Source organism: Blennius ocellaris (assembly GCF_963422515.1).
Source record: "Blennius ocellaris genome assembly, chromosome: 6".
Lineage (NCBI taxonomy): Eukaryota > Metazoa > Chordata > Actinopteri > Blenniiformes > Blenniidae > Blennius > Blennius ocellaris.
The window spans coordinates 7,296,932-7,313,900 of NC_137655.1; the positions used below are offsets into that span (position 1 = coordinate 7,296,932).

The window sequence follows — 16,969 nt, forward strand, 5'->3', positions numbered from 1 at the left end:
CAGACTGGGCCGTCTATAAAATGCAAGGTTGCAAATTCGATCCTGCATCTCCCCCCTGTCCATATGTTGTTCAGCATCTCTGAGAAAGACACTGAACCCCAAATTGCTCCCAATGGATGGATTGAGCACTTGCAATGCAATGCAGCCGTCACCATTGCTGTGTGAGTGCGTGTGAATGAGTGAAACTGATTAACAATGCAAAGCGCTTTGGAGACTGCTGAAGCAGTGGAAAAACACCGTATAAGAGAAATCCATTTACCATTCGGCCCTGTTGCCACCAGATATGATGTAATGTTGACATAATGAAGTGAAATTCGATCCGTCGTCGCCACAATCTGATGCGTTAAAAGCTCCACCTGATTGGCCGGACTTGCTGACATGCAGAGTATGAATGCAGATGGAATTGGAAAAATATTAGCTTGTAGTGATGTGTGTATTGCAAATATTACTATAGTGATGATGATAAATGTGTATAAAATGCTTTGATATGTCTAATAAGCTGTGAAAACACGGTGTACATGTGAAGTCTGTTCTGTCACAAACTACTCAAGGACTCTTCCGGAGTGCCCACCTGCTTCCCCTGCTCTCTCACTTAATCCGACTGAAATCCAGCCATTACAGACAGAAAAACTCTGCTCCTCCCAGCTCTCTATCCCAATATGAGCCCATCACTACCCTCTCCATGGGCCCTCCATTTGCCAATCTGTCTCCCATCCTGTGTCGCTCTCTCCCCGTCTGAGCCCGGTTCCATTATTTTCAGGATGACAAAAAAAAAAAAAAAAAAAAAGACAATAAAATCCCTGATGCCAGTGAGAGTGAGGGCTGGCCCAAAGGTGACCCTGCTATTCTCATCAGCCTCTGTCCCACTTTTCCGCCACCTCGGCTGATAGCTCTGACACGCGGCGACTGCCGCTCGCCGTTTACGTTCCCACTAGAACGTCGCCGCCACCCGACATCAACTCATCTCATTTAGAAGCTCCTGACGCACTCACACAAACATGCAAGCGCTTGCATGCGCACGTGCCGGGGAAAGGAAATTTTAATAATGATTTCAATGTGGTATGATTGGATCCGTTCCCATGGAGAGACGACAGAAAAGCAAACCAGCAGAGGTTGGAGATTTAAAACGAAAGAGGGAAAGAGAGAGAGAGGGAGAGAGAGAGAGAGAACTGGTATGTATGAAGCGATCTGACGACCATGCTTCCGTCTCATTTGCAGATCCTATCCCTCTCGGCCTAGATTACGTCGTTATCCCCGTGCCAAAAGAAGAGCTTATCAGCCAAGCCTTTCATATGTGCTCTGCCTGAATGCATGAACTGTGAGACCTCGAGACAGATCTGCTCTAACATGGAGATTTTTTCTTGACGCACAATACAACAGGCATCTTCCTTTTCATGTGCTGTGCTCTTTCAGACTTGGTGCTGTTTGTGTTTATATGTCCAAGGGGGCAAGTATACAACAGAGAGGAGATGGGAAATCAAACTTGCAATGTTCCGATTGAGAGACGACTGCTGCACCAACCGAGCCATAGCCACCTAAAGTGACTCCACAGCAACCAATACATCAAATTAGAACGCAAAGTAGACAAAGATCTGTTGTTGTTTTTACAAAATGAGACACCTGATTGTACGCTTTGTGGCACAATTAACTTTAGTGGAAATATGTTTGTCATAGCTTTCCTAGTTGCTGAATTTACAGATGTGCTTTTATCGTCGCTGTTTTCACATGCTGAAAATCATCAAAGACGGCTGTGTTTGCGATCAGCTATTGTCGGCGGGCTAAAGTTCGTACAGGCATAGTACGCATTTCTACAACATTTGGAAGACGGTGGTGTCCCATTAACAGGTGAGATAAAAGGTTCTAATTCGATACATCTATTTTATGAAGCCGGATTAAATCACAAGAGTTTTGTATTTGAATACAAACGATTTTAAAATTCATCTTTTAACATGAAAATCGACCCTCAAAGAGACATATGTGGCATTGGAAGTATCAACACTGTCATATCGGTCCACACAACATGAAGGGTCTGATCTACTAAAATCGCGCACTAAGACACAAAATGACATACACACATGTACAATCGGATCTAATAATAGGATCCACTGAGGATCATGTCAGACAGTCAGACACAAGAACAACAAACAATACCGGGAGATAATGCTGATTAAAGTACAATGATATATTACCTCTGAAAACAATTATTGCTATTTGTTTGTTTGAAAAGGTAGAGAAAATCAGTTCAGTCTTTAGCACAGATGTTGTCGTAATTGTAGTTTATTTACAGACTATATAATAGGCTATTTTCTGTTTCACTTTATAGATTTAATTACTTTGTCCTCATCCATGTCACACTCCAGTCTCAGCGCTCTATTCAATCACTCAATGGTGAACGCAAGCAAATGAAGACCGAAACTACATCGTGTCCACCTCATTGTCCTCATGCCAACAGGACTTAAATCACGCAAAGTCCTCATTTGAATTCTCCTTTTTCAAATGATGTCGTTCGTGACATTATTCTGAGTGAATCACATGTGAAATGCACACAAACTGAAGGCACAATCTTTTTGCAGGCAATCCAGGAGGTTTATTGCAGGCTGTTGGTAAATTAGTCCTCTGTTTCCATGCTCTGTGTATTCATGCTCTGCATGACAACACATTTTGGTTTTATCAGATGGCGCCATCTCGCCCTTGATTGTCTTGACAACAGATCGAATTTCAATTCATTATTTCAACATTACATCATACCTGGTGAAAACAGGCCAGAACCAGAAGCACAAAAACCAAAGAAAACTGACTAAAAGCAACAAAGCTGGTGGTAGAACTGAATCCACACATGTGATTGCATCCAGTTAAAATTGGGTCCAAGAAGATAAAGTACAACAACTAGCATGAAGTATACGACAGAAGCGAAACCAAAAGCTGGTAACTTTAGTCGCGTGCGACAGCTAACACGACTTGAAGTTATTTAGTTTCTTACTTTGCATTTGTATTCAACAAGAAAAACTTCTGGGCCATGCAAGCATAGCAACAGTGACCAAGACTTATCCTCATGTACACTCGGGTACATCAATACTGTTTTAACATGGACTTCTGGAGGTAAAAAAATAAAAATAAAACTGACGCTGTCACTTAGAGTTAGTTAATATTAATGCGCTGGGACACAAGCTCCTGTATCTTGCAGTAAAGTGGGATAACATCCACTCATCAATCACTTACTTTCTGATTTGGTACAAGTGGGACGGACACAGCTCCACTCGACCGCGCCTCCATCCTGCTCCCAGGGAGCTCCATGTCTCATTTCTCAAACAGAGCAGGTTTAAATGGATGGATCAGTGTTGGGCTTCTGCTGAGCTGTGTGTGTGCCGGGTCCACCGGGGGGTGGGGGGGGAGAATCAATGGATGCTCAGTTATTACTGTAAAATCACCAGGCCGTTTTAAAATGTTAAAAAAAGTATGTTTGACTTGATATCCATTAAAGCTTTAAGACATGTACTGTCTGTGTGAAGCAGCAATGCAGACTGAAAGTAGATTTAACAAGCCACTGAAAGTGAAAAAGTAGCTTTTCTGATGTTGCACAAAAATGTGATTAGCAAGCTGAGTTGGCAACCATAATTATAATATGTGCACACACAGTGACTTACAGTAATTGGAGGACACATTGCAGACAGTGGTGGCAGATGTTGGCAGGATGGGAGGGTGAGAGTCGAGAAGGCAGATTCAATCCGAACCTCATTCAGCATTGAGGGCAAAGCTTTGGGAGAAAATCTACCCGGTGCAAAGTAATTAATGCAGAGGAAGGTGCAGCTCACACTTGCATTGATTCAGTAAAGTATGTTTTTAATAGATTTTCACTGGGAGCCTACTGCTCCCTGCTTGCAGGCTATGAAAAATGACGACCAAGTCGGATTGTTATTACAGTGACTCAACTGACCTGGTGCACATGTGCAGCTGCAGCATTTTAGAAAAGTTGCGTTTTTCTCGTCTATACGGAGATGAGAGTCTAAGCGTTTTCACCTAATGACTAAAAACCCAACAGAAGTTTTCTGTTTTCACATCAGTGGGCCCTGAATCTAATTCTACCACGAGAAATCCCAGCACCCTCAAACTCTCTGTGAAAACGACTGCTACAGTAGACATCACAGGTCACAATAACATCCATGATAATATTGAGAAGATTCGTAAAAAGCTAGTCGGACCGTGACACGTGGATCATAATCTTTTTGTTTCACATCTTTCCGCAAAACAAATGTAAAATGAATTCCACACCAATCACATTTTATTCCCATCATTTCAGCAAATCGCTTCCCACGTGCAGAACGTATTTAGAGAGAAACCTCCAAATTTACTTGACAGACTTTAATGTTGAGGATATTGGTGCAGAATGTCAGCCTCAGAACGGTTCAGACTTTTCAACAGGGCTGGGAGACTATCTGCCCTTCGGCTTTCACCTGCCTATTAGGGTGGAACATATTGGCTAGATAGGCTGTGTGTGTGTGTGTGTGTGTGTGAGTGGGTGTGTGTGTGTTTGCCTCTGTGTGTGTGGAGCATAGAATAACTGAATAAGACACACACACACACACCCACACACTCACATGCGGGTGGGCTGGCGGTGGCGAGCCTTATCGCTACGCCACAAAGTGGGAAGATTAGATTACTCACTTCCCTAAACCTCTAACTTGGTTACCATAGCAATAGCAGTGTGACCGGGGCAGCAGCTTGTCACCGTGGCGGCTGCCGAGGCAGGAGTGGACTGAGCAATCGCCGGGGCAACGACTGGCCCGCCACTTCCCTCCTCGGATTCCCCGTTCCCGTCCGCACTGTTCACAGGTCAACGCGGCGGCAGATTATTCTTCATTACTTTTAAGGTTAAGTAACATTACTCCCACCAGATCGAGTCCTTGCATGACTTTTGATTGAGAATGTGACTCACACAATGTTTGGAGCGACCTAATTTTGTGCACTCCTGCATAACAACTAAGTTGGATCAATTTATATTGAATTCATAATCGTGCAGTGGTGGAGCTTCAGCTTTAATTCAAATTAATGAAGTGCTTGCAGATCCATAGCGTCGTGGGTCTGATCATTAGATTAATTACCCCAATCAGGGCATTGTATACCAATTAGGCCAAGTGCAGTGTTTATCTTTTCATTAATCAACACTTGGGGGAAAAAAAATGTTAAAGAGTGAAAGACATGGATCTGTGTACGTGGACACAGGACTACAAACGTCATATCGTTATCTGTGAGCGGATCATCAATAAAAGTGGAAATGGTGACTTTAATTTTCCTCCATGTCCTGAAAGACGAGGGCTTGGATAATCTTGGGCTAAACAAAGCTGAAGAAATAATTAGAGCGACGCACACAAAGGAAATCAGGTGGCTGAAAAAGAGTAAGCGAGACACTGGGAAGAGAAAAGCCCCATAAATACTAGTAATTAGACTGCAGACGGTCCTGATGCTCCCTCCGAACCGCTCGGGGCTCATAATGGAGTAAAGAAATGTTTTAACTATTCAAACAGAAAAAGAAGTTACGTGCACTGTGACCTTGACAAAGCACTTAATTTAGATAAGAGTGTGGTTGATTAGGTCACTTCAATGCCGCCAGGCCACAGAGCATGACGGTGTGTCAGTCTGAAGGCACGGAAGTCCTGTTCAACTCTTTAAATAATATGGATCTACCAAGAGTAAAGAATACATTTAATAATGAATTGGGGAAAAAACTCCAAAGAAAAACACGGAAAACCAGTACGTAAGACAGCGAATAATTAAAGTTAGTAGTTGGCAAGCGGATGTTTTTACAAGCTGGGTTCTCGCTATAAAGTTGCATATGCGATGATGAAGTCCATGTACTGGTTTTTAGCCACGGCGTATGGCTCTGCAGATGGTGATAGATGGTCAGTCTGTCGGTTTCTGCGCAGATTCAAATCTCTTAATGAATGGACAAAAAAAAAAAGCACGTTTTCTACATGCAGCCACAGTCATCCGAGGGAGGATATGAGTATGTTTTCAAGCCTCGATACAAGAGTTCTGGCTCGGTTTTTTGAGTAAAATGTCTCAACAACTTTGAGATGAGATGACTCACGGCTGCTCTGTCGATCTGCTTCGGATTCTTTTTTTTTTTTTGAGGGGATTTACTTCAACTTTCTAAAGTAATCACAGTTCTAGTAACTAGGAGTGGTTGTCAGTGGTAATGTATTGACCTACAGGCAACCAAATAGCCATGAAGGCAAGAAATTCACCTCAACATCACTCCGAAACAGCACGTAAAGTCCCTGCTGAGTTTGAGCTCTTCACTTTACATTACCGTGTCATTAAAATCTTCATGTGCTGATATATTATAGCTGTTGTTTGCACACTGACAGCTGGCATCTGCTGCAGCGATGATCCACATTATGTTCACAGCAGGAGGTCACCGTCATTACTGCTCAGTCTCAACATATAACAGAGTGAGTATAAAGCGAGTGTCTGCTGGCAGGCCGTCTTCTTTTAAGTACTTTTAAAATGAGGATTATGCTGAGTTTCTGAGCTAAGATTACAATTTGTGTTGAAAAAAGTAGATGTATGTTGTTAGGTTTTTTTTGGGGGGGGAGGGGGGTGCTTGACTGGATCATTCACTTCAATACATGGTTTCAATGTGTAATGGTGCACCTTTTTTTCTGACCACATTTTCATCAGTCGTTGCTACTATAGTTTCAGAAGAGATACTGTTTGTTTAGGTTGTTATTTTTGGGCATATTTGAGCATTTAACTTGTGCCCTGTATCCACCAGGCGTGAAGTAATTAGGGCTGTCAATCACTTATTTTTGTAAATCATTTAACAGCCATCCCCCCTTTTTTTTAAGTATATCGATCAAACTTTTCTTTCATATTTAAGATGGTCTTATTTTGACTTTGCGTAGAATGAATCGACAAATCCAGTGAACATAATTGGTTGCAGTTCAGTTAGTGTTCTGTGATACGATATAATGATGACGATAGATTTGTGATAAATTGCTGTGAGTTTCGGATCCAAGCAACAGCATCAGGATGCACACCATCTGCCTTGAGCTAGAAAAGCTCCCAACATCCAATTTTCATCGTTTTCAAAGTTTTCCCTTGTTCTCATGGAGACAAAGTATTTTCAAAAAGGTGCAGTTTCAGGCGTTTGAGCACTATTGTCTAGTAAACGGACACCCAAAACCCAACAAAGACTTTCTGGTTTTGCTTAAATATGTGGTGTAAAGCGGGGCCTGGGTGTTTGATACAAGCTTCACATTTCATATTTAAACGATCAAATAAAGTTTCAAGAAAATCACCTTGACTGTGAAGTGATTAAAATGCAATGTAACATTTAAGTTTACACCATTCAGTGCTTTCAGGACATAATCTGGCATTGACATGTTGGGTTTTTATGAAATGTACAATCACATTGGTCATCGCTTAATTTAGATGCACTCCCAAGGGGGTTTCACACACACACACACACACACACACACACACACACACACACACACACACACACACACACACACACACACACACACACACACACACACACACACACACACACACACACACACGCACACACACACACACACACACACACTTTGGGTGCCACTACTCTCAGTTGGTGTTTGAAGTAGAGCAGCAGAAACTTGTGTGAACGCAAATCAGACAAACTAAATATGAACCTAGCTAAGGCTGGAATGTGCACACTGTTCTGTAATAGTAGGTGTGAAAGCAGTTTAAAATTAACTAATGATCTCCATCAGAGTGGGTAACGACTCCAGAATTCTCTTGAATGCTTTGGTGATATTTCTTGTTATCATAGAACGTTGGCGGCTTCTGACAGCCTCTCTTACGTTTTCTATTAAACACCTCCCGCCAGTGGGAGTATGAGTCCCGCCACTCTTTTCAGCCTTCCACAACTATTTTGGAATGCCCCCCCCCCCACAACGATTGCACAGAGAAAGACTCTCCCGGCTGTACATGGTTCACGCACAAAAAAAACCAAAACAAAAAAACCCCCAATCTATCTAAAAGATGTTTTCCAGTTTGAATAGTCAGACATTCTCGCTGCCCCTCAAAAAAGACTGCATTTTTCTTCCATTTCTTCCCTTTTCCTTCTTCTTTTTTTTTTTTTTTTTTTACATGTGATATTGGAAATATCACAGTTAATTTTCTCGCTGTGCTTTTATCTCCATTACAGTTTGGCCGTGTAGCAAATTATCATTCCAGCTTCGCAGAGCTGCCAGCGCAGCTAAATACCGCCTTTCGATAAAAATACACTCGGATTGCAGAGATTCGTTGAAACCTAGTGGGTTCAAGGCTTCGCTTGTTTCTTTGAGTCCTCCTGTGGTCATGTGAGTGGAATCCAATTTCTCCACTGTGCAATTTGATTTGGACAACCGTCTGATTCTAACTAAAGGGGCCATGTGACTGAACTCATGTCCAAAGGGCATCTCCGGCACAGTTTACTTGTGTTCTCACTTATCAGATAAACACACACACACACACACACACACACACACACACACACACACACACACACACACACACACACACACACACACACACACACACACACACACACACACACACACACACACACACACACACACACACACACACACACACTTCCCAGCACCCATCTGTGCATTGCCGCAGGTCTCTGCCACACACACACACACACACACACACACACACACACACACACACACACACACACACACACACACACACACACACACACACACACACACACACACACACACACACACACACACACACAACCTGCCAATGAAACTGGCAACTTCCAGGCCGACCCAACATTTATGTGTGTAGATTTATCATTGGCCATTAAAATATATTTGATTTTGCCCGAAATGGCTCTCCGCTGCTGCCTCCCTCAATAGAAGTCCAACCCGCCTTTTTACAACCACTTGCTTTAACCTTCTATCCCGCTAGTAAAACACCAGCAGCTTCTCCGACCCCGCCCCCCCTCCCCCTCTCTCCTACTGTATCTGGCCATCTTTCCTGACCTCTGCTATGATTCTATCTTTATTGGGCGTGTTTGTGCCTCTCGTCTTCTTGTCCTTGCACTCCCCGACTGCGGATATACCCTCTTTGCCCCCAAGCTATTTTTTCCTAATTGTCCCCGTCCCCCCCGAATGATCGATTCGTCAGATTTATCTGACAGTCGGAGAGTCGGGACACTTCTCAGGCTTCCACTTTAAAACACCCAGAGGTCCTGAAAGGTGAGCATTCATAATGAGCTTTCATGGGGATAATGGAGTGAAAGCGCTCACACTAGTTTGCCTGCTCTATGCTACACACCTCAGTCTGTTATATAACCCTTTTTTTTTTTTTTCGAATAACAATACAGTAATTTCATAAGAAATTCTGTCAGGCCATCAGTAGTTAGTGTGGGCGTCGTTACACAGAAATTATGACCTGAAATCCTTGGTGTTTTGAAGGATATGGTAAACATTATCTTTCTTGTTTTGCCTATAAGCATGTAAGTAATTATCAGTTTGAATATTCCAGCTTTTTATGAGCTCCTAACTGCAAGATGGAGTTACTACAAAGTGCCAATACGTAAGATTTACGTAATGTGTTGGTTTACTGTAATGAGTCACTGCAGTGTGCAGTTTATCATCAGTTTAAGATATTTGAGAATTATTTTCTGTTAATTAGTCCAGGCCAGTGACTTTCGAACTGTGGGTCACAGCCAGTGGTGTAGTCTGAGGTATACAATGTATAACCAATTGATTTCCAGTCGACAGCGCATACACCCTCCTTCAAATTCTCCCAAAACCCATAATTGAGTTTAGAATAACAAAATAATATACACAGATATGTATTTCCTTAAGTTCCAGTTTTTGTCTGCCTTGATTTAAACCAGTTTTTTTTATAATTGAAGTTTTTTGACATTGAAAGGGACACCACCCATTAACTTCAAACTACACCTTCCCCATGAGTGGGAAACATTAACATCTTTAAACTCTTCAAATACACACATAAACACCCAGCCACAATGAACTGCACTAACAGCATAAAGATGGACATAAGCAACTTCAAATCCATATCAAATTATTTAATTTTGCGATAAAATGTTTGAGAAAAATTGAAGATTTTATGATTTTCTGAGTCAGAGTTTGGTATTTGCTCGTCTTGACCTCAGTTCAACCTGTTAGAAAGACTCTTTTCATCTCATCGGTATTCATAAATGAAGCAGAGACTACAAATAGAGAGCTGGGGACACTCATTACAGCCAGTGATGGCAAGTGGAATTTACAAGATTAATTTATTACAAGATTGGTAACTATTTGGTTAGCTTGAGTTTAACCAGTCACATTTGACATAAACAAAACAATACAAGTTTGAATAGGTTGAAATTGGAAACCACACAGATTTCACATTTCTGCTGAATAACTCTAACTTATAGTAAATCGAGTGTCTATCTGACTGTCCTTTATATATCATTCACCACAGCAAGTTGTAAAACAAGATCCACATACAGTTTTCACATCAGACACTCGTTCTGCTGCAACAGGAGTTGGGCCATTTAGCACTTAAAACACATGCTCAAGAAACTTTGGATTTTTTTTCTATTTTTGTTCAAAACATTTAATAATCATGATTGATGTCCTGAATTTTAGATTTTGCCAATTACACAGTTTTTCCACACTAATTTGGGCAAACATTTCAAAATAGGGAAAATAAATTGATGAGCTGAGGATTCGTCAGCTGCTGGGTAGTTTTAAGCTTTGATTAATGACAACAAATTAACGTGGGTTATTTGCGGAAACGGTTGAATGGCACGAAATCAACAGTCTAGAAAATTTTACTTCTAGCATCATCGTGAAACCACACCAAGTACTTAATATATGCGCTTATAATTACTAAACAAGTTCAATAATCAAGTTTCAGATTCTATACTTTTCTTTACAGTTTTAATTGAGTATTTTTTTTTTTTAAACTTGTCTCCACCATCTGAGAGTGAAAAATATACTTTGTAATAATTTCCAATCTTTCTGTAGTGTCACAAGTTGAGGGCACAGTTTTACTCAAAGAATGAAATAAAATAAGTCAGCAATCTAACCCGTTAGTAATGCATTTAGAAAATGTGGAAACAATCAGTGCTGTGCCTTCATTGTATTTACATGATCTGACTTGTTTTACTCGATTGCGACCCTGTTTGACTGCCTGGCGCACTTGTTCCATCAGGCGGAGCAGATCTGACCGCATTTTCGGCATAAGAATTGAAAAGGCTTTTAAAAAATGCGGATTAACCCCTGTAACAGAGCCCGGGGCTAATGTTAAGCTCCAATTTACTTTTGATCTGGTAACAGTAGCTGAACTATAGTGTCCAAACACCGGTTTAGGATTGTGTAATCTGCTTGATGCTCAAAAACATGTTGAATACAAAGTCTGGCAGTTCAGTTCTTCTTAACTGCAGCATTTTTAAAGTAATTGTGGTTATTTACAAAGTCATTTTTATTTACTGGTGTGTATTGTGTTGCTGTCGCTGGGTTTTTAGTTGAAGTCAGGCAAAGAGAGTGTTTGTACTGTGGGGAAAATGTTTTGTGGTTTTGTTTATAAACAGAGTAAATCACCAGAAATGATTGAAACCGGAAGAACGTGTCCGTGTGCCTCGTTGCCACTGTTTGAAGCCAGGAGTGTTTATAAATTGTTGTCACCTCCTTTGTTATCCTCCCTCTACGCCAAGGCTACGTGTCACTATTGCGAACTTCTAATTTTCAGTCAGATGAACCGTTCTCTCCGTTTGCACTGTAGTTTGGTCAAATGCTAATGGAGATGGCCGAGCTAAGCTAAGCTCACACAGGCTAACAATTGGTCACTGCTGCCAGCCAAACTTATATTAGATTTATGGCTAGGCGAGTTATGTCATATTGACTGCTTGAAGCCTGATGAAATGTGCATTTCATAAAGTACTTGTGTAATATTGTGTTGCAGATTTACAAAAAGGTACCCAATAAATATAATGTACCTTAGGAACCTTTGTCTTGCAGTTTCTTGGGGGATGTTTATTTGCTCGGAAAGTTGGCCGAAGACCGAGAGCATTAATAAAGAGAAGACACTGAATTATTTGTGTCCGCAGTTGTTCTGTTTGAGAAAACACCAGGATCCTCATCACGTCATTTTGTGATGCAACTTACGCTTCCGCTCATTTCGCCGCAAACTGTGAACACTGTGTTTCATTTTGTTCCTCCTGCTTCTCGTCACTGTCCGCCCTCCCGCTTCGTGTCACTCGCCTTCTGTTTTCTCTATCCATGTTATCTGTTTTGTGACTTTTCCTCAGGCCAATTCTTTGTTCACCCCCACCACCCACACGCTCTCTCTCCCTCTTTGGTTGACCTAGCATCAGTTTCATTTCCGCTCTTTCATTCGTCTGTCTGCCTTTTCTTTTTTTTTTTCTTTTTTTGGAAGCGGTGGGGGGGTTGGGGGTCGGCAGGGCTAATCTCTTTTTCAATCTCTGCTTTGCTCATATATGCTACTGGAAGCTCGAGAAACAACATGCATGGGAGTTAATGAAGGCACTGCATGGGTAAACACACTGGAGGATGTAAAGGGATCAGTGTAAATATATGCAGGCGTGCAGAGAAGGCGAGCTCGTTTGCGGCATCCACGCAGACGTTAGCGCTTGGACTTGTTAGCCAATTAGCAAACAAATTAGAGCCTTCGCTGAGAGACACGCTATTAATCAGCTTGAAAGTTTTCGCGTGATTAGTTACTCACGCAAGTTATTCACAAAAAGTCAGTCATCGCCACGAGCTCCCTCTCCATCTAAATATAATCACATGCTTGTCGTTCTCTCCCAGATCTCTCTCTCGCTCTGTAGCAGCAACATTGAAAGGAAACCACCCCTGTAAGTCTCTTTCATTGTCTCATTCCTGTGAGAGGGAGAGACTGGAAAAACGGCACACAATGCTAAATGAGAATGTTGGAGGGAACAAGATAAATGCAGCCAGCACTGTCTTTGTCGGTCTCGGTCAAAGCATCGATAATCTTTTCAGGGAATCTTACAGAGGCAGAGCACACATGTATTTTGAGATTCCCAGCTGTACAAAAAAAAAAAAAAAAAAAAACCCTCGAAAAGTAATATCGATTGGATGCACATTAGAATTCTGAAGGGGGCAGCATCAATAATGTTTCAGCAGAAATCATGCCAACAAACGCTGTAACTGTCTTCATAAAACGGCTGTAATTTCTTCCACAGAGCACCACATCCATTTTTTTTTCTTTTTAAAGCAATTTCCTGCCTTCCAGGCTGTAAATTTTAGGACAAAATGGTAAATTATCTCGCTGGGACTTGGAAATCGCTTGAGATTGAAAAGCCTTTTATTTTATTATGATTTTTTTTTTTTTCCCCCCGCCACAGTGCAATTATCAGAGGCCACAGCAACTTTGAGGAAAGAACACTGAACTCGAGGTTTTGTGGAATAATAAAAGACACTTTAAGCCCTTTGCAAAGACTCTTTTTCTTGCTGTGACAAGTGAGGTTGACAAAATAATTACAAATGTTTTAAAATAAAAATGCAGACAATGAAATGCCCTCCAGCTTTCCACACAGTTTGCGCGAGGTGCGAGCTGACCGGTTCGGCTGGAGAGCATTCAGCTTTGGCACATAATTTTTAAAGGCGGAATGCTAGTTTACAGTTACCAAGCAGTTGTTTAAGCTGCCTGGTAAAAAACTGATGCATGAAGATGCAGAGTACCAATCAAGTTTAGCAGCACTGCGGACCATCAGACCAAAACAATGGACACAAAATAATGGAAAATGAAACAATTTTACATCATCCAATGCAAGAAATCGGTGTTATACTTATTTGTCATGTACTGTGGGAGAAAATCCATCCATCGTCTATTCTACTTTATCCATCTTCGTGTTGTAGACACAGTCAAACATAAAAGCTTGATTTTGGATTGTGGGAAGAAACTGGAAAACTCACGATAGCACAGGGAGAACATTGTCAATAAAAACACAGGATTCACACCGGATGCCATGGTGCTATTACACAACAACTGCTGAAAAAAACACAATACAAAGTCCAAACTATTAACGATCAAATGAAAACAATGAGCTGAGAGGCCCTAAAATACAACAACGTGAAGCACAGCAACAATATTCTTAACTCTTCAATGCAACTGACCCTTCATATGCAGGTGGTTATTCTCTTGTTTGACTTTGAGCTTACATGTGCTTGTAAGACTTTGGTTGAAAGCTCAACCAGCATCAATAAGTGGTTGGTTTGTGCATGCAATTTGCATTAAAAGAATACAGAGAAAGAAGCTTAAACATGAAGAATGAAAAGCTGCAAAATTAGGAAATGGTTTTTCCATGAAAGTAATCATATCCGCCATCTTTTCAGAAAAATCAAGCTCTTTTGCCATTTGAAAAATTGGGTTTGGCTTCACCCGCTCTTCATCAACTCTGTTAATCTTCAAATATTCATCTTATTAACAGCTAAAAACACAAAAGTGCACTGAGACCACAAAGCCAAAACAATGAGCTAAATGACACAATCAGGCCTTGAACACCTGCTCACCAGTAGAAATTAACAAGAAAATGGCCCCAAGATCTGTCATTAATATAAAAGTATTTATGAAGCAGCTTTAAACAAATGACTAAAAATCAATAACTTGCCGACTTCCTTGTGTGTATTCCAGTTCTACAAGCAGAAATCTCTTCCGTCTCTCCAAGTGAAGTAAATCTGCCTGGGCTCACAGTGCATTCTGTCTTTTTATTACAACAAAACAGACTGTCAGCGTTGGATGACAGTGGGTGCTGAGAAATAAATTACAAAATGGTGCATGTGGACTCAGAACCGAGAAGGTGGAGGAGGCACAGGTGAGTAATCTTACCATCATCTCCTGATCCCGAGCCGGCATCTGCAAAAGAAGAAGAGATGCGGTTATTAAACCAGAAGCCCGAACAGAGCCACAGACATTCACTGCATGAGCACGTCTGCATGTGCAAGTAGGCCTATTTGTATATCTGTGTGTGCGTGCGTGTGTGTGTGTGTGTCTTTGCACGGGAGTGCTCGTGGGTGTGTTCGAGCGAGACGAGATCTCCCTGAAGATGGTGCGGGAAGCGATAACGAAAAAGCAGATTTATACAGAAGGGAGAAAAAAAAAGTGCAGGAGTTGAGGACGACAAAGGAGGTGAGGAGGCCGCTTTGAGCGTCACGCAGCAGAACTTTGCGGGGAACACCTCCGCCCGTGAACCTTTCACTACGGGAGGAGTCGCGGGAGGCGTTTTGTGTGTGTGGGAGACTCTCCCTCCGTGGCTTTTGACGCTGAATCCTCAAACGCACCGTGCACACCGAGCCGCTCAACAATGCAGCTGTGAAAGCGATACTCTTAGCACTTCAGAGCTCGATGTAACTTGAGCCGCAGCATAAAGCGATCCGTTAAAATGCACAGAGACCAGATGCATTCAGTCCCCTCGGAGGAGCGGAGTGGGAGATAATGGCTCGGCTCTAAGTGAATACCCATGTGAAAAAGGCTTTTTACGAAGACGTGCGCGCGGGCCCGAAACACATGGAGTCCGACCAGAAGGCTGACACTGATACTATCATGACACAAGGTTTGAATCAATGGAATACATTTTTGATGGGGCGAGAGTGTGTCTTGCTCTGTGTTGATTCTCTGAGGTGAACGCAACAGACGGTCAGATGTGTCAGGGGAGAGGAATTCTAAAGGTTGAAAAAAAAAAGTTAAAAAATTAATGAGCTGGAATCAATTCAAATATAGCACTAACACTTTTTTTTCTTTAGTTTGAGTGATGTATTTTTAATGCCACTAAATATTTCATACAACTTTAACATCTCTGTTACTGTAATATTGTTGTGTGTAGGTGATATGGTGACTGTATGCAGGATTTGGTACAGTGGCCTTGGATTCTATGAATGATGTAGTTCCTATTCTTCCAAGACAAATAGAGAGACTGAAAACACTTAAATTAGACCAAAGATCAGAATTTCTTTTTTCCTGGATATGATATGTGTCGAGTCATCTTCAATAAAATATCCAAGTTTGAGCACTTTCCTATGGGTCCCTCATCAAGGGTTCATGTGAACTCAGGTCCTGTTTACACAAGAACTTTTCAAGTGAAAACACAATTTCAGAGATGTTTCTCAATGTTGTGAAAATTATGTCTGCTAACAAGGGAATGGCAGAAATGTGAAAATTAAGTTGTGATGTTAGATGCCGGGTTGATGCTGTTAATTACTTTTCTAATAAAGCCACACACATGTATGAGGAGAGAAAAATACACTATAATCATTAACAATGGCAAGTATAGGGACACTCATATTGACTATTACTATTGACTATAAAACTACCAAGTTCCACGAGAATATGAACCGACAGTCATGGCACTCTGGAGGTCTTTATTGTTATTGTTTTAAAAAGTATTTACAACATGCGCAATGGCAGGATTTTTAGAAAAATTGCATTTTCAGTATCTTAACCATTTCCATATAAACAGACACAAAATGCAAATAAATGTTTTCCGTTTTCACTTGAAAACATTGTTTAAACGGGGCCTAAGTTTGTAAAATTGGGAAATGAATATAACCGTACAAGTGTTTTGACTTTGACACAAGATAGTTGGCTTTGGATTAGAAATCAAATTTTTAGAGAATCTGAAAGAATGGAGAGATTCAGAGTAGGTCTTAGTGTCAAAATAGAAATACTGCCATTGATTGGTCAGCAACATGTAACGTCACAGCCTTGTAAGGTGGCTCTGGCTCAGTCGGTAGAACAGGTCATCTCTCCCTTTTAAGGTTCAAGGTTTGATGCCATAGGAAATTATTCCTTAGGCAATGTGACACTTGTCACATCAAAATAGCACTACTGCATTCTGGAGGTACAAAGCAGAGCTGAGGCAGATTCCCAAGGCAGACCCACACATGTCATATATTTCCAAATAATGTTGGCTAGCATAGCATGCCATGTA

At 41.3% G+C, this 16,969-nt stretch overlaps 1 protein-coding gene across 1 annotated transcript in view; it reads right to left on the bottom strand.

Annotated features, from left to right (window-relative positions):
* LOC308131844 (tomoregulin-2-like) overlaps positions 1 to 16,969 on the bottom strand; it is a gene marked incomplete at its 5' end in the record, with an annotated part of 150,289 nt that overhangs the window by 67,828 nt on the left and 65,492 nt on the right. The window contains 1 exon segment of the mRNA XM_080498712.1: positions 14,872 to 14,898. Coding sequence (XP_080354838.1) covers positions 14,872 to 14,898 — 27 coding nt within the window.